Genomic DNA, 14,364 nt, shown 5'->3' with positions numbered 1-14,364 from the left:
TTTTTTAAATTTTTCCTGAGTGAATCTGAGGTAAGAATCACTGTTGAGAATCACTGTTCCAGACCAGTGCTTCTTCGGTTTTAATTTGCTTAAAAATCACTTGGAGAATTTGTTAAAATGCAGATTCGGATTCAGAAAGTCCAGGGTAGGGCCTGAGATTCTGCATTTCCAGTAAGTTCCCAGGTGGTGCTGATGCTTCTGGTTGGTTGAACACCCTGAGTAGTAAGTCTCCAGACTGTCCTCCCCCCACTTCCCTGCTTCTCCCCGCTCCCACCTCCTTCTCTTCCCCTAGGCCATTGTCTGGGGAACCCAGCAGCTGTCCTCTGCTAGCGTGCTAGCTCCGGTCAGAGCTGCTGCCCCCACCAGGCCGCCTGGGTTGCTGGTCTCAGCTTCTTGGTGAGATCTGGCTTCCAGATGTTAAGCACAGTTTCTTTAACAGCCAGAAGAATAAAATAAAACAGGCCCCCACCCCACGGTGAATAAGTGTGTGTGTCTCGTGCAGAGACACCTCGATGGGCAGCCACCTACCCCCCAAGTCCAGGCGGGCTTGCTGGCAGCACGGCCTGCTGGAGCCCTGGAGATGCAGGCAGAACTGACCCCTCTACATGGGGCACGGAGGGGGGTGGCGGGCGTGGTGGGCATCCAGCCAGGGCTCTGTCAGTTGGGACTATTCTGAAACCATACCTCATAATAAAAGTCATATAATTTGTGGCAGTGCTGAAAGCCAGCTTCCAAGTAGTGGTTTTTTGATGGAGTTTTGGAGGCTGGTAACCGTTCCCCGAGAACTTGTTAGAGGGGAGGCAGGTGGGCGTCTTTGAGACAGCTGCTGGGGAGACCAGGGCTTTTCTGAAGGGTCCTCTATACTGGGGTGAGTGGGACACAGGGCTGCTTCTGACCCTTTGTTGCGGAGCAGGTTTTGTCTGTGTCCACCCCACCTTCTCCTCTTTGTTTCCCCGTTTCCTTCATGTTCTCTCTTCAGAGGCTACCAGGGCACTCCCCTCAAGAACAGAGGCCCATGGCTTTTTCATCAGCAGCCAGAATGCCGTCTCCCAGCCCTGGAAGTGAACGCAGGAGCCACTGGCGGCGCATTTGTGGTCAGGGTGAGGGCCACCAAGGCCACACTCTGCTCAGCCAGTGCAGGGCCTGGCACTCAAGCATCAGCACATGATTTGTGTTTTTACCTAAAAGGATGCACACAGTAGGGTCTTTTTAAGTAATAAGACTGCCTGGGAATTTACCCTGTGACTTGTTTTACGTCTCCCTGTCCCGAACCTTGTTATAGCTGGAAAAGCACCGTGGGCATCTCCGTGACACACATGAGAAATGAATTTTAAGTGATGCTCAAAGCAGAGGGCAAAAGTAAGCGTGTGTGGAGATAAAGGTTGGAATAGAGAAGAAGCCATAAAAAGTCTCATGGGATTGCTGGGAGAGACTAGCTAACCCCTCTCAAGTGTTTTTAAGCAATCCTCCTGGCTGGTGAGAGAGATGTTGTTTCTGTCCCACAAAGGAAGATACTGAAGGTCATCAGAGTGGTTGAGTAAGTTGGTCCAAGTCACACAGCCAGTTATTGCTGGAGCCAGGATTTGAGCCCAAAGTCCAAGCCCGTTTCCAGCCCACCTCAGCAGTGGCATTAAGGTAGATTGAAACTTGCTCTTACCTTCCAAGGATGCTCACTGCATGGGTGGAGCTGGAGGGTGAGTGTCAGAAAAGGTGACAGATTTGAAACCCACTCTCTGGGGGAAAGCCTGGGGGTACCAACACAAATACCCACCTCTGCAGGGTACAGCGTGCAGCCAGTGCTGCATCTCCCCAGCTCAGAAAGCCCTGGGATTTATAAGGGCTTAGAAGGACACGCTCCTGCCGTGGAGCCTCCCGAAGCCGGCCCCAGGCTCTGTGGTTTCCAGAGCAGACGTAGAGGCAGCGTGTCCTCGTGCCCTTGCTCCGGCTGCGTGCACAACCTCAGCTTCCTCCACCCTGCTGGGCGCGCACTGCAGCCCTGGCACCTTCTGCCGGGGTCCTGATCCGAGCCAGTTGTCTAGCGATTTAATTTGGTGAATTTACCACCGCATCCCAGAGTTTATATTGGCACTTAACAGCAGTAATATGTGTCTCTCTCGCCAAGAACTGACTATTTTCCCGACCAAGATGGAACACCACGCACAAAAAATAGGTTTGTGAACTAATCTGCTGCCCTGACAAGTGTCATTCACGGAATCACTGCTATGGAGCGCACTCGGAATGAAATGAGTTTGGGGTTTTCTGGCCTGGATCACAGGTGCTTTTCCCCGTCTGTTAACAAGAATCTGGGATGAGACACCCTTTTTCCCTGCAGCTACAGGCACTTTCAAATCACGCTATCAGTATTCATGGCAGATTTCTCTCTTAGAAAAATGGTTGGGGATGGTTGGAGATTTCTCTCTCTCTCTCTCTCTCTCTCTCTCTCTCTCTCTCTCTCTCTCTCTCCCCTCCACCATACCCCTCTCTCTGAATCTCTTTCTCTTCCTCCCTTTCTCTCACTCTCTGTTTTCCTTTCTCTCCTCCCTCTTTTCCTTTCTGGGTTTTTTTTTTTATTTCAGAACCTTTACCCATTGTAAAGCTCTCCATATACTCATCTAATTTCACAGACTCACGAGGTGCCCACCATCAGTAAAAACTATCTCCCGTCTCTGAATACCTGTTTGGAATTCTAAAGTAAAACTGAATTGCTTTTATTTAAGGACTTGATACAGGTAAACTACTAATACCTCGGGGAGTTAAGCAAAATCAGTCGTTTACACTTTAGTATGAACGGCTTTCTGATCCTTCACTGAGCCTGGGGGAGAGAAGCTTGCCCTCTGCCCATGGTCTCCCCATCTCTTGAATGAGAGTTGCCCCTGGGGCTAAAAGGTCCAGCTTTCCATAAAAGGGATATCAGAGGCTTCTTAAAACAGCTTTAGTTTGCCCCTCGATGTGAAAGAGGAGCTTAGACAGTCTCTTCCCTGAGAATGTCCTGGATTCCTTTTTGACCAGATGGTCTCTACTCAGCATATCCTGAGTCAGATTTGGGGGGACATCAGAATCACTAGAGCGCTTGTAAAGTGCAGATTCCCGGCCCACGTCCACCCAGTTCAGGTAAAGAGGCAGGCAGAGCCCAGGGGCCTGCATTTTAAACAAGCCCCGTCCCTACCAGAAGACTGCCAAAGAACCACGCGGAGAAACACTTCACTTTTACCCGCAACTTGGTTTATGGTCTAGGGGCCTCCATAAATGGTCCTGAGGACATGGTGGCCATATGAAAAAAATTGCATGTAACTAAAGCCTTAATGAAACGCCTACGGGTTCACAGTTGGCGTCTGACTTTTAGAAGGTTGATGCTCACGTTTCAAGGTCGGGTGTTTGCTAGAGCATCCTTGGGCTGAAAAGGAAAGAAAAGCACCTTTCCAGTTGAGAAATTGGCTCCCCTCTGGCAAATGCCGCCAACGTAGCTTAATATTAATTTAGGGAATTCAGTCTGTGCAGTTCCTCCCTACTAGATTGGAAATCTGATAGTGTCATTTCTGTTATCTGATTCCCCACACGCCTGACATCGCTCCCTTCCCCGTCCCTAACTCCCCCCAGCTCCCAAAGGTGGCTGGAGAGGCGCAGGTGTGAGCGGGCTCACCAAGTCACCCCCCCCTCCTGATTAAGTGGTGTGTGGGAATAAAGGAGACCCGCGACGATTCGCACCAATCTATGCCTTGCCGGTACGCGACCACTTGTAATTCCCCACAGCCCCAGCCAGCTTTGCAAGGCAGAAAGAAATATGACCAGGCAAGTTGAGAAAATAAATTAAACTAAGTGTCAACTTTTCTTGTTTCTCTCCTCATTATTAAGAGATGGAATGGGGCTCGTTTATCAAGCAGGGGGAGAAATTAATTGACATGGCTTTAATATCATGATGTCTTGCATGTCTGGTCACATTCCTTCATTTTTTGGAAAGGCATTTTATTATAGTTTACAGCAACCAGCTGCCAAACTACTGGTGTAAACGAGGAAGCAGGTGCATGAATGATGCCACAATGGAAAGGCTGCAGTGCCAGCCTAAAGGGGACACGGCAGGAAGGAAAGGCCAGGACAGGAAGGGGCCCAGAAAAAGGCAGCTGTTGGCTCAGGGTCAGGGAGGAAGAAAGGTGTGGGGAAAGAGAGAGGGATACTACGAGGGAGGGAGGACGTCTGCTGACCCCTCAAATCCATCACAGGCTTGTTTGCTAGGCCTGGGCGAGGGTGGTAGCAGGCGTCTGCCTCGGATGGCCTCCTGGTCCGCATGTCTTTGTGCTGACCAGCCCCTGGGCTGGGTCCTGTGTCCATCACAGGCAGCGTGCCTGCCCTGTTCTTTGTTCTTAATAAGGCCAAGGAAGCAAGTGCTTCTCTGTTTATCCCTCCAGGGCGGCCAGCTCATTACCGAGCCTGTTTGCTGGAGGAAATCTCCAGCCCCGTTTCAGGCAGATCTGTGGTTGGAAATGTCCAAAGAAGTCATGCACCCTGGGCCCGTCATAGGTTAGACTGGCTTAGGAGATGCTCTAGTTGCTTTTTTTTTTTTTTCTTTTTTAAATAAAGGTCATCTTTGTTGTGTACCTCTGAAAAACCTTAGTATCCCCTCAGCTGCCTTTCTGTTGAAGGACTTATCAGGTGGCAGGGGAAGCCACCATTCAACTGGAGTGGATGAACACATCTTCCCCACATTCTGTCCTTGCTCGCCTTCTGCTGTGTCGTGAGGATGAGGGCTGCTGCAGCCAAGTGTGCGGGCAGGGTTCTAGAGCCAGGTGTGGGACATTAGAATGGCCGGAGATACGGGGTTTGGAATAAGCCGCCTTCGTGTGAAGAAAGCGGGCTGTGGTGATGAAACGGACATGGGTTCCCTCCCGGCCTTCAGTCTTCCTCTGTAAAATGGGACCAGTCATTCCTACTGCATAGGGGGAGATGTGAAGACTGAGTTAAAGAATCGCTGCTCCGTAAATGTGGATAAGCTTTCTGTTTTTCAAATGATTATTAGGACGTGGACAGATAATAAATAACCCCCTTTGGGATACGAGACATTAGAAATAACTAAAGGAATCCCATCCCTGGTTTGGTGGGAGATGGTATTCTTAGCTCCCCAAGTCCACGTTACCATTTGGGTGTGGAAACAGACACCCCCACCTCTTGCCCCACACCCAGTGTCTGAAAGTGCTCAGGAGACTAATGGCAGCTCAGGCTGGGTCTCACTGACGTCCAGGTGACGTGCCGTGAGGATCCTAAAGTGGCAGACCGTCATCGGAAACTGACATTTCTTTTGGAAAGGCAACTTGTGGTTTTTTTCCTTGGAACTGATGACCGATCTTCTGAGTTATATTTTTAGGGCAAATTCAGGGCATGTGAAGCCACCCTGTCCTGCCGTGCATCTGTGCGTACTGCTCATCTCTGATCTTCTTATGGGATGGACCCACAGGGTGGGGCCTCAGACCTTCTCCATCCAGGGTTCCAGGAAAACACTTCCAGGCAGATGGAACCAATTTGCCAAACCTGCTTGTAGCCCATGGAGGTGGCTCAGAAGTGTTCTGAGTTGGGAATAGGGCAGGCTGAGGTAATAGACACACAGCTCGTTAGGGGTTAACTCTGACTCCATGCCTCACGACGCAGGCTCTCACCCTGTCAGAGCCATAAGGCCACCAAATCCATCTTTGGCGTTTTATTTATTTATTCATTCATTCATTCATTCATTCATTCATTTTTTAAGGAGGGTACAGCTCACTGTGGCCCATGCCGGGATCGAACCGGCAACCTTGGTGTTACCAGCACCACACTCTGACCAACTGAGCTAACTAACTAGCCACCCCAAATCCACCAAATCCATCTTTGAACACTTTCTGGTTCAAGAGTGTTCCTGCTGTCTGCTGGCTTAGTAATCATGTGTCATATCATGGACGAGTCATTTAACTGTGCCGAGCAAGCCGTTGAGCAAAATGCCAATGGAGGTGTCTGCCCCACCTCTCATAGGGTTGCCTTTTGGACCAGGTTGGATGATTGATGTATGAGAAACATTTTGAATCAGAAAGTACACCGCACACCCAAACCCAAGGCGCTCGTATTTATACTGGAAGCGGCCCACACATGCGGCCACATCCCTCAACACTGACTTATTAGCAGGAGAGGGAGGTTGCCTCAGTTAGAAATATACTTATGTCCACATACCTTAAATTCCTCGTGGGGCACTCAGAATAAACTCAACAATCTGGGTGCTTTTTTTTCTTTTCTCCCTCATTTTTTCCCCCATTAACGGAGTGTGTTAACTCATGACTTGCATTGATTTTCACTGAAGATGCATTAGGCACCGTGCGATTGCCTATTAGTGTTCATTGACCTATATGATAAGAGAAGAAAATGATTTTTGAGGCTTGGAGGAGGCCATTCCCGTCTTTCCCTCTCTGACCTAAAAAACATTCTCTGTAAGCTAACTGCCAGATGTTCCTCAGTGACTGTTTGGAGCAGGTCATTTTAATTTTGAGGTATCTTGTTTTCAGATCTCTATTCTTTTGTGTGTGTGTGTGTGTGTGTGTTTTATAGCTTTGTATTATTCAGATGAATATTCAGTTTTGTGCATTTGAATAAAAGAGGGAAAAAGGGTTTGACTGTTAAATGCTTATCTCTTAAATAGAGCTTACTGTTCGTTTCCAATAATAGCTTCATTCAGGAGAATGCTATAGAATTTCATTTTTAAATGCTCCCTGTCAACTGCTACGTATTATGTCCATTTTTAAATCCCTTTTTGTTTGGGGTTAACCTTCCTACCACCTTCTTTGTCCACGTTTTGCTGGCTTCTGGAGCCCCTCAGAAGCATGGGGTGGAGTGAAGGTGGGCACTTTATGAGTGGCCAGGCAGGGGTCATTTCGCTGATGACAAGCTGGAGGGTTTCTTTGGTGGACTAGCGTGTGGTCCGCCAGGGTTTGACCCTTTGACACTGCACCCCCTTCCCAGTTGTCCGTCCCTAGGGCTCCTCTCTATTCTGAATGGCGGCTTGCATGACTTTAAATACCTGGGGAGGAGTTTTCTGGCTCCAGGGTGGCGCCCCCTAAGGACCAAGGGAGATGAGAGACAGCACAGGGTGGGGACGTTCATGGGAGCCCCCAAAGGGCCTGGGTAAAGTGCGAGCCTCATAGGCACACCATGGACCCAAGTCCTTGCCTTGGCAGGGGCCACAGCAGGGCCCCCCACCACCATGCACCCCTTATCCGGTTCTGCCTGCTTCTGGTTGGCCTGGAGAGCTGAAGGGACTTGGCTGGGGCACACAGCTCATTATTTGGCCCTTGCATCTTTTGAGTGAGGTCAATTATGCATGTCTTACCTGCTGTTCCACCTCAGTTTGATGGTCTTTCATGAGGCCCCATTTCTGATTCCCTGCAGGGCTCTCTTTTGGAAATAATGGGAAGGAAATAATCAGTCCTTCTTGCCCCTTCTCAGAAAGACTCAGCCTTCCCAGAGTCTCATGTAGAATCTCTACACCCAGCAGATTGTCCAAAAGACCACGATGCCTTGAAAACATGATGCTAAGTGAAATAAACCTGACCCCAGAGGACACATACTGCTTGATTCCACTTACGTGAGGTACCTAGAATGGGCAAATTCATAGAGACAGAAGGTAGAATAAAGGTTATCAGGAGCTAAGGGAGTGAGGAATGGGGAGTTACCGCTTAGTGGGCACAGTGTTTCAGTGTGGGATGGTGAAGAAGTTCTGGAAGTGGGTGGTGGTGATGGTCGCACAATATTGTACTGAACTGGACACTTAAAAATGATTAAAATGGTCAATTTCATGTTACATGTATTTCACCCAATAAAAAAAATTAATTAATTTCAAAAAAGAAAAATATTTTGATGCCAAAAAGGATATTTCCTACCCACCACCCTACCTCTTCCAAATTTCTGACTCCGTTGTTTTGTCTTTACACCTCAGTGTAATTTATTTTGGGGGTTGTTCGCCACTGAGTTACTAATTCGTTGTAAATGATAACGTGCTTGTGAGATAAAAATGATTATATGTTAAGGAATAACATTTATTGATAATTAAGTGTTTCATTGCTTCTTTGCTTTCTCCAAATGGAATAAATAAATATTTTAGAGGTAATCAAGTTTGCTTTCTCTATTTGGGCCAAATAGACAGGGATGTTGAAACAATATAGATCTTTAAAGCACTGCAAATGAGTCTTGACATAGCTAAATTGTTATGCATCCAAGGTAGATAGGCTTGAAATCCAGGCTTTCTCCTTTGATCAGGATAATCATTTTTGTGATACTCAAAGTTTGAGTCCTGTGGGTTTAGGAAAGGGACCAGCAGGGAGAATATCAGAGTCAGAATTAGAAATGATACAGCGAGTCCTGCCCCTGCCCTTCCAGGTGTACGGTCTGCATTTTAATTCCTGTCTCCAAGCTCCATCACACTTCTTCCTGTCTCTGAGTGGTGGCACGGAGGGGGAAATTCGGGCCACATGAGTTCTGCATGGTACTGGGCCTGGAGTTCAGACCGTGATTTATTTGCACAGTGTACCCGGAAGGCCTGGGTTACAGCAGAAAAGCAGCTTCCCTGGCAGTGAACCCAACCTATGGCCCCCATGGTGACTTACCCGGGGTCACGGTCCTGTGCTCAGCAGCAAACAGTTGCTTTAAACCAGGCTTTCCTACGGTTTGTGGAGTGGTGCCCTTGACATACTCTTTTCTGATGGCACGCATGGCTTGGGTCCATTCGTCTGCATTCTCCTGCCTTCTACCCAAAGCGTGTGATTGGCCTGGCTGGAGGAGATCGTGTGTGACCTGCCGATACAGCCTGTAACCTTGCTGTATTGATTTCCAGTGGCTGCCATAAGAAATGACCCCAAACTCGGGGACTTAAAACAACAAAAGTTTGTTCACTCACAGTTCTGGAGGCCAAAGGTCTGAATGAAATCAAGGTGACAGCCGGGCACACTGCTTCTGAAGGTTCTAGAGGACCATCTTTCCTTGCCTCTCCTAGCTTCTAATGGCTCCACGCTTTCCTTGGGCAGTGGCTGTACCACTCCAGTCTCTGCCTCTGTCGTCACGTGGACTTCTCCCCTGTCTGCCCTCTGTGTCGCCAGGCTCCCTCTCCTTGCTCTTATAAGAACACCCGTCATTGGATTTAGGGTCCACAGTAATTCTTGAGATCTTCAACTTAATTATATGTGCAAACACCCTTTTTCTAAATAAGGTCACATTCTTAGGGTCCAGGGCTTAGGGCGTGGGTGTATTTGGGGACAGGGGCAGGGGAGCACTGTTCAACCCATTACACTCATCCTAGATAGCAGTGAGTTTGCCCATAAGAACTGGCCTGTCTTGGTTTAAGGATTCACACGTTGCCTGGGTTTGGGTCCAGGCTAGAGTGGTGACCTTCAGAGACAAATGAGATCCAGGGTGACCCACAAACTAGAAGTGAGGGTCATGAAGGAGAGGTGAGGTCTGTACAGGGGAGGTGCTCTCCTTGGCGGGAACCTCTGACTTACACCTTTCAGGGAACGAATTAAGAAGAAGGATATTGCCCGTTGCTCTCTGCATCCTCCATGACGTGGGAGCCTGTAAATGCAGAAGGAAGGGCCAAATCAGTCTTGAAGGGGGAGGCAGTGATGCAGATAGATTAGCAAGATGCTCAGACCCCAGAGGACCGGAAATGACTCGTTCAGTCGTTCATTCAGCCAGCAGCCACTCAGCACTGGCTGGGTGTCGGGGCCTATACATCATGGGGACCCAGAGTGAGTGAGGCCCCAGCCTTGCCCTCCTCCTTGAAGCCAGTGCTAGCAGATTCCCACATCCTCTGCTGTGCCCCCTGCCCTCCCCTAAGAACCTTTGAAGGGCTCTGCATCTCAGTCCCTTCTTGAGGGGCCCCTAAGATTTGGGCTCTAGGAGGGTACGCAGGAAGGAGCAGGTTAACCTGTGCTGCAGGGGTCCCTGCCTGGCTGAGAGGTTTAACTGATGGTTTTCATGAGGACCAACACACCAGAGCCCAAAGAGAAAGCACTTGGAGACTGCCTCTGGGAGTGGCCCTCGTCCACCTTTGCACATAATATATGGGACCAAGGGCCAAAGAGGAGGAGACGCCCAGGCAGAGGGAACCCAGAGGACGCATTGTAGCTCCCTGCAGGGACCTGGTTTAGCGGGGACTGTATACACCTAGTGAAAGTATTACTGTGTCTGAGGACCCAGCTTCTCCCAGATGACGCTGGGAGAAACTTGCCGACTCTGAGCCCTGGCAGCAAATACTTGTGTCCCCTCTTACAGCATGTCTGACCTTCCGTCTTACTTGTCTATGATGGGCTTGGCTGTGTGGACTGGGAACATAGGCCTGGTGTTTGGTGTGTGGTAATAAATTATACATCCTAATAAAGATCATGATTGCCAGTTGTGTGGTGGTCCTCGCCCTCTGTCTTACTGGAAATGGTCTGAGAGCAGGGAGTGGAATCCCGTTTCCCGAGGAATCTTCTAGACCCCGCAGGAGCTATGATGTAGAAGCTCAATGTATCAGCTGCCTGTTCTCTGCTGTTCCTTAGAACATGGTGGTGGTAGAAAGGGACTTGAGAGATTTTCTCTCCACCTTGGGTTTCTGGGACCCAAAATAGACACAGAAACTTGAAAACGAAGCATCTATATTTTTACTCATTGACAGGAAACGCCAATTCTTATAATACAAAAATGGCCCTTCTGATTTGCAACTTCCTCGTTGGTGTGTCCAGGTTTGTGTTCGGCCAGGTTCTCCTCCCCAAAGCGGGACGAGAGTGCCTTGGCCAGTTCGAGCTGCTGTTCCAAAGTAACCGTAGACAGGGGGGCTTATAAACAGCAGAAATTTGTTTCTCATGGTTCTGGAGGCTGGAAGGCTGAGGGTGTCCTCATTGTCAGGTTTCTGGTGAAGGCCCCTCTTCCTGGTGACACGCAGCTGGCTTCTCATTGTATCCTCACATGGCAGAGAGAAAATGCCAGCACTCACCCCTTCAGGATGCCTCCACCCTTGTGACCTAAATGCCTCCCTGCAGTTCCACCTCATCACCATCACGTTGGGGGTTAGGATTTCAACCTGTGAATTTGGGGAGGAGACAAACATTCAGTCCAAAGCAGCGTGGTACCAGTTCTGGTTTGGGTTGTGCCCCCATGTGTGGGACCCAGCGTCCACACTCACCACCAGTCATTTGCAGGCGCCAACCTCGAGGCTCAGAGGGGAAGGAGCTTCCCAGGATAACACAAAAGTTCGGAGTAAAATCAGAACTAGAACCCAGGCTTGCTGCCTCCCCGTTGGTGTCCGCACTCTCCGCCTGAGTTCCTTTGTGCTGTCGGTACTGACGTGGCCGCTGCGTTTCATCCGCGGTGGGGTACCGTCCTGGGAGTGTGTGTTACAGCAGTGCTCCCCGAGTGGGGTCACAGATGGGGCTGCGTGCTGGAGACCCTGCTGGGGGCAAGAAGAGAAGAGAGCAAGGGGCAGGAGGGTAGCAAGAGGAAACTCAGGATGCTGAGCCGTGGTCGCCTGCCAAAATTCTTCAGAACGGCTTGTCTAGCAAAGGCGGTCTCCAGCCGAGTAAATACAGTGGATAGCTGACAGGCTGACAGCAGGCATCAAACAGTCTTAAACTGCCCCGAATCTGTAGCGCTTTTGAAGCAGCAGTAGAAAAAGCATGCCTGCGTAGAACAGAGGCCCGAAACTTTTAATAGTTTCTTCCAGGCCTCAGGATGTCCTGATGAGGTATTAGAGGAAGTAATTCAGGAAGAAAAGGACAAATAACCGCCTCCGTCTGGAGGCCGACCCGAGGGCTGGCCATTCCATCGTGGAAAGGGCAAGTGTGGCCCCGCGGTGAGCCTGGCCACTCTGGGCAGCCCACCCGCCTGCTGCTGGGCAGAGAGCTACAGGGCTCTGACCCTTGTAAATAACAGACAAGTAAATTTCTTGTTTGCTTCGGGGCAAATGTAAACCACACGACGCCCACCGCATGTGGGTGAAATCATTAACTTTTCCTCACTGTTGGAAGAAGGGTGCCCCATACAAATGAGAAATCGGTTCCTCAACGTGGGTGCCCTTCCAGAGGATCCACCCCACCCCCAAACCAGGAGCCTGTTGCCACTGTAGCACAGCAAAGAAAATGAGGTGGGCCGGCCCGAACTGTACTCACCCCCCTCTCTATTTTTGTTTTCCTTTTTCCTTTAGGGTTTGGTTTTGTCACTTTTGAGAATGAAGACGTTGTGGAGAAAGTCTGTGAGATTCATTTCCATGAAATCAATAATAAAATGGTAAGTGTGCAGGGGTTCGGCTGAAATGCGATGCCTCCCTTCCCCCACCCACACACCTTTGTCTTACAGACGGCTGCAGTCGCCGTGCTGCAGTGGGCAAGGTGGGCTTGGGGACCTGACTCGAAGGGTCTGACCTTGGGAAGGGCAGGAGGGAAAGGCCAAATAGTAAACATTTGAAGCTTTGCAGGCCATACAGCTGGCTGTCGCAGCGACCTCATGCTGCTGGTGCAGCACAAAAGCATCCACAGACAAAATATTCACGAATGAGCCGGACACTGAAATGGAAATCTCATGTAATTTTCACGTGTCACAAAATACCTGTCTGTTTGTTTTTAACCACTTAAAAATGGAACAACCATTTTTAACTCTGGGGCTGTACAGAAGCCAGCAGGCAAGTTGTAGTTTGCCATCCCCTGGCTTGGGATATGCGTTTGCTGTTTGGCTTGGCATGGGGTGGGGGCGGTGCTCTGCTCGATAGGAAGTTTACTGCCCCAATGATTTCTTTCTTTGGGCCCTCCTGGGTACTTACAGTCTCCCAGTCTGATCAATTAGATAGTTTTACCCTCGTGATCAGCTGCTTCCATCCCTCCCTTTGGCTCTTTAAAGCTCCTTTTCCTGGCCTGGCACACTCAACAGGTTGATCATTGGAAATTCGGGGAGCCAGGTAGGCCTCCCAGAGAAACGGCCACCAGAGGGCGCCGTACCATGTGCAGAATGTGCACACTGGCTTGCTTGCCATCTCAAACTCCTTTCTTCAAATTAGGTAGGTAGGTGAGAAACCCCTTCCTCGTTGGTTCCAGAAAAAGGGGAGCTCAGCAGGTGTCTCTGGGGCCATCCGCAGATCCTTCAGAGACGAAACATTTTGGTTGGCCCGCAGAGCCTGTCGCCCCGTAAGAACAAGGATGGGCAAATTGGTGTTTCCATCGCAGCTGTAACTTTGATATTTTCTTCCTTTAGTCAGAACGTTCCTTGCTTCTGAAACACGCATTCAGATACTCATTGTATATTGGTCTGATGTGTGTTCACTGACTTTAAATTCAATAATAGAGCTTTTAGTGTGGATAAGATCAAAGCGATCTGCTTAGCATGTGGTGCTACAGGCCTGATTCAATATTTGACTTGCTAATTTTTTCCCAGGGCACTAAAATAATATTGTTGGTATTGTTCCTCGCCAGCATACGCATCGGCAATGAGAACACAGCTTCTTTGCACACTGCCGGGTGCAGGCATCCACCCAGGCGTTAAAATGGCACAGGGGAGATAAATGTATGGGAACAGCATAGTGCCCTTGGCGGCTTTCTCTGCCCCTGCAAAGCCAGTGCCTTCCAGTTCGTACCTCTCTCCTTCTGTAGATTACTACTTACTGTTTTTTAAACTGGAGAGATGCGGCGGGGGGGGCTTAAAAGGAAAGCTGCCTCCAGTGCCCAAATGCCTTGTTCATCCCAGCTAGGTGTGCCAGTGATGGGCTCCACTGCAGGCTGCCTGGGCAGCAGGGAGCGGAAAAGGCAGGCGAGAGTCCTGGCGGCCACCCTTCCGGTCCTGCCAGGACTTAATGGTTCATCGGGAAGGCCCGACGAAGACTGACAAGAGACAGCGCTCTATGCTGCCTCCGACGCATATGTGCAGCCCTTCACTATTGACTGGCTTTGAAAGGAACCTGAGACACAAGTGGGAAAGTGCTTTATTTTCCTCACCATTCCAGTGGGGAAACTGAGGCCCAGTGGATATGCCCCGGGGCTCCCCAGATAGTGAAGGAGCTTGGTTCTTGAGCCTATTGGCTGTCAGATGAACCAAACAGACAGTTGTTTGAGCTTGGGGGTGGGAGAGTGAATCCCCAATTGACACAGGGGTGCAATCAGAAGGTACTCTCAGCCCCAGAAAGGTAACCTGTGGGCTGGCTTGAAGCCAGAGAGCTTTGTGGCCATTGTCCCCAGTCATTTCACGTGTGTCACCTTCTTTTCCACTCAGGTAGAGGCTGACTGTGGCAGGTACAGGTAACTGTGTTGATGGTGTGACGGTTTCTGTGTTCCTTTGAATCTGGGGCTGGTACTGTTCTTTAAGAGAATAAACAAAGATGGAAGTGGACAGGAGGAAGGG

At 49.6% G+C, this 14,364-nt stretch overlaps 1 protein-coding gene and 1 non-coding gene across 9 annotated transcripts in view; one reads left to right on the top strand and one right to left on the bottom strand.

Moving 5' to 3' along the window:
* MSI2 (musashi RNA binding protein 2) overlaps positions 1 to 14,364 on the top strand; it is a 378,183-nt gene that overhangs the window by 290,602 nt on the left and 73,217 nt on the right. For all 8 annotated transcript variants that reach the window (XR_004421223.1, XR_004421222.1, XM_033089090.1 and 5 more), the window contains exon 8: positions 12,185 to 12,267. Coding sequence is in view for 6 of the 8 variants with exons in the window: in XM_033089090.1 (XP_032944981.1) it covers positions 12,185 to 12,267 (83 nt within the window). In the remaining 2 variants the exon portion in view is untranslated. The remainder of the gene's footprint in view (positions 1 to 12,184; positions 12,268 to 14,364) is intronic.
* TRNAT-GGU (transfer RNA threonine (anticodon GGU)) lies at positions 5,752 to 5,825 on the bottom strand. Its single transcript has one exon. It is a non-coding gene; the product is annotated as a tRNA-Thr (tRNA).

This window comes from Rhinolophus ferrumequinum, chromosome 21 (assembly GCF_004115265.2).
Source record: "Rhinolophus ferrumequinum isolate MPI-CBG mRhiFer1 chromosome 21, mRhiFer1_v1.p, whole genome shotgun sequence".
In the NCBI taxonomy this organism is placed as follows: domain Eukaryota; kingdom Metazoa; phylum Chordata; class Mammalia; order Chiroptera; family Rhinolophidae; genus Rhinolophus; species Rhinolophus ferrumequinum.
Note: the sequence above shows the minus strand (reverse complement) of the source record. Positions and strands in the feature narration are given on the sequence as shown.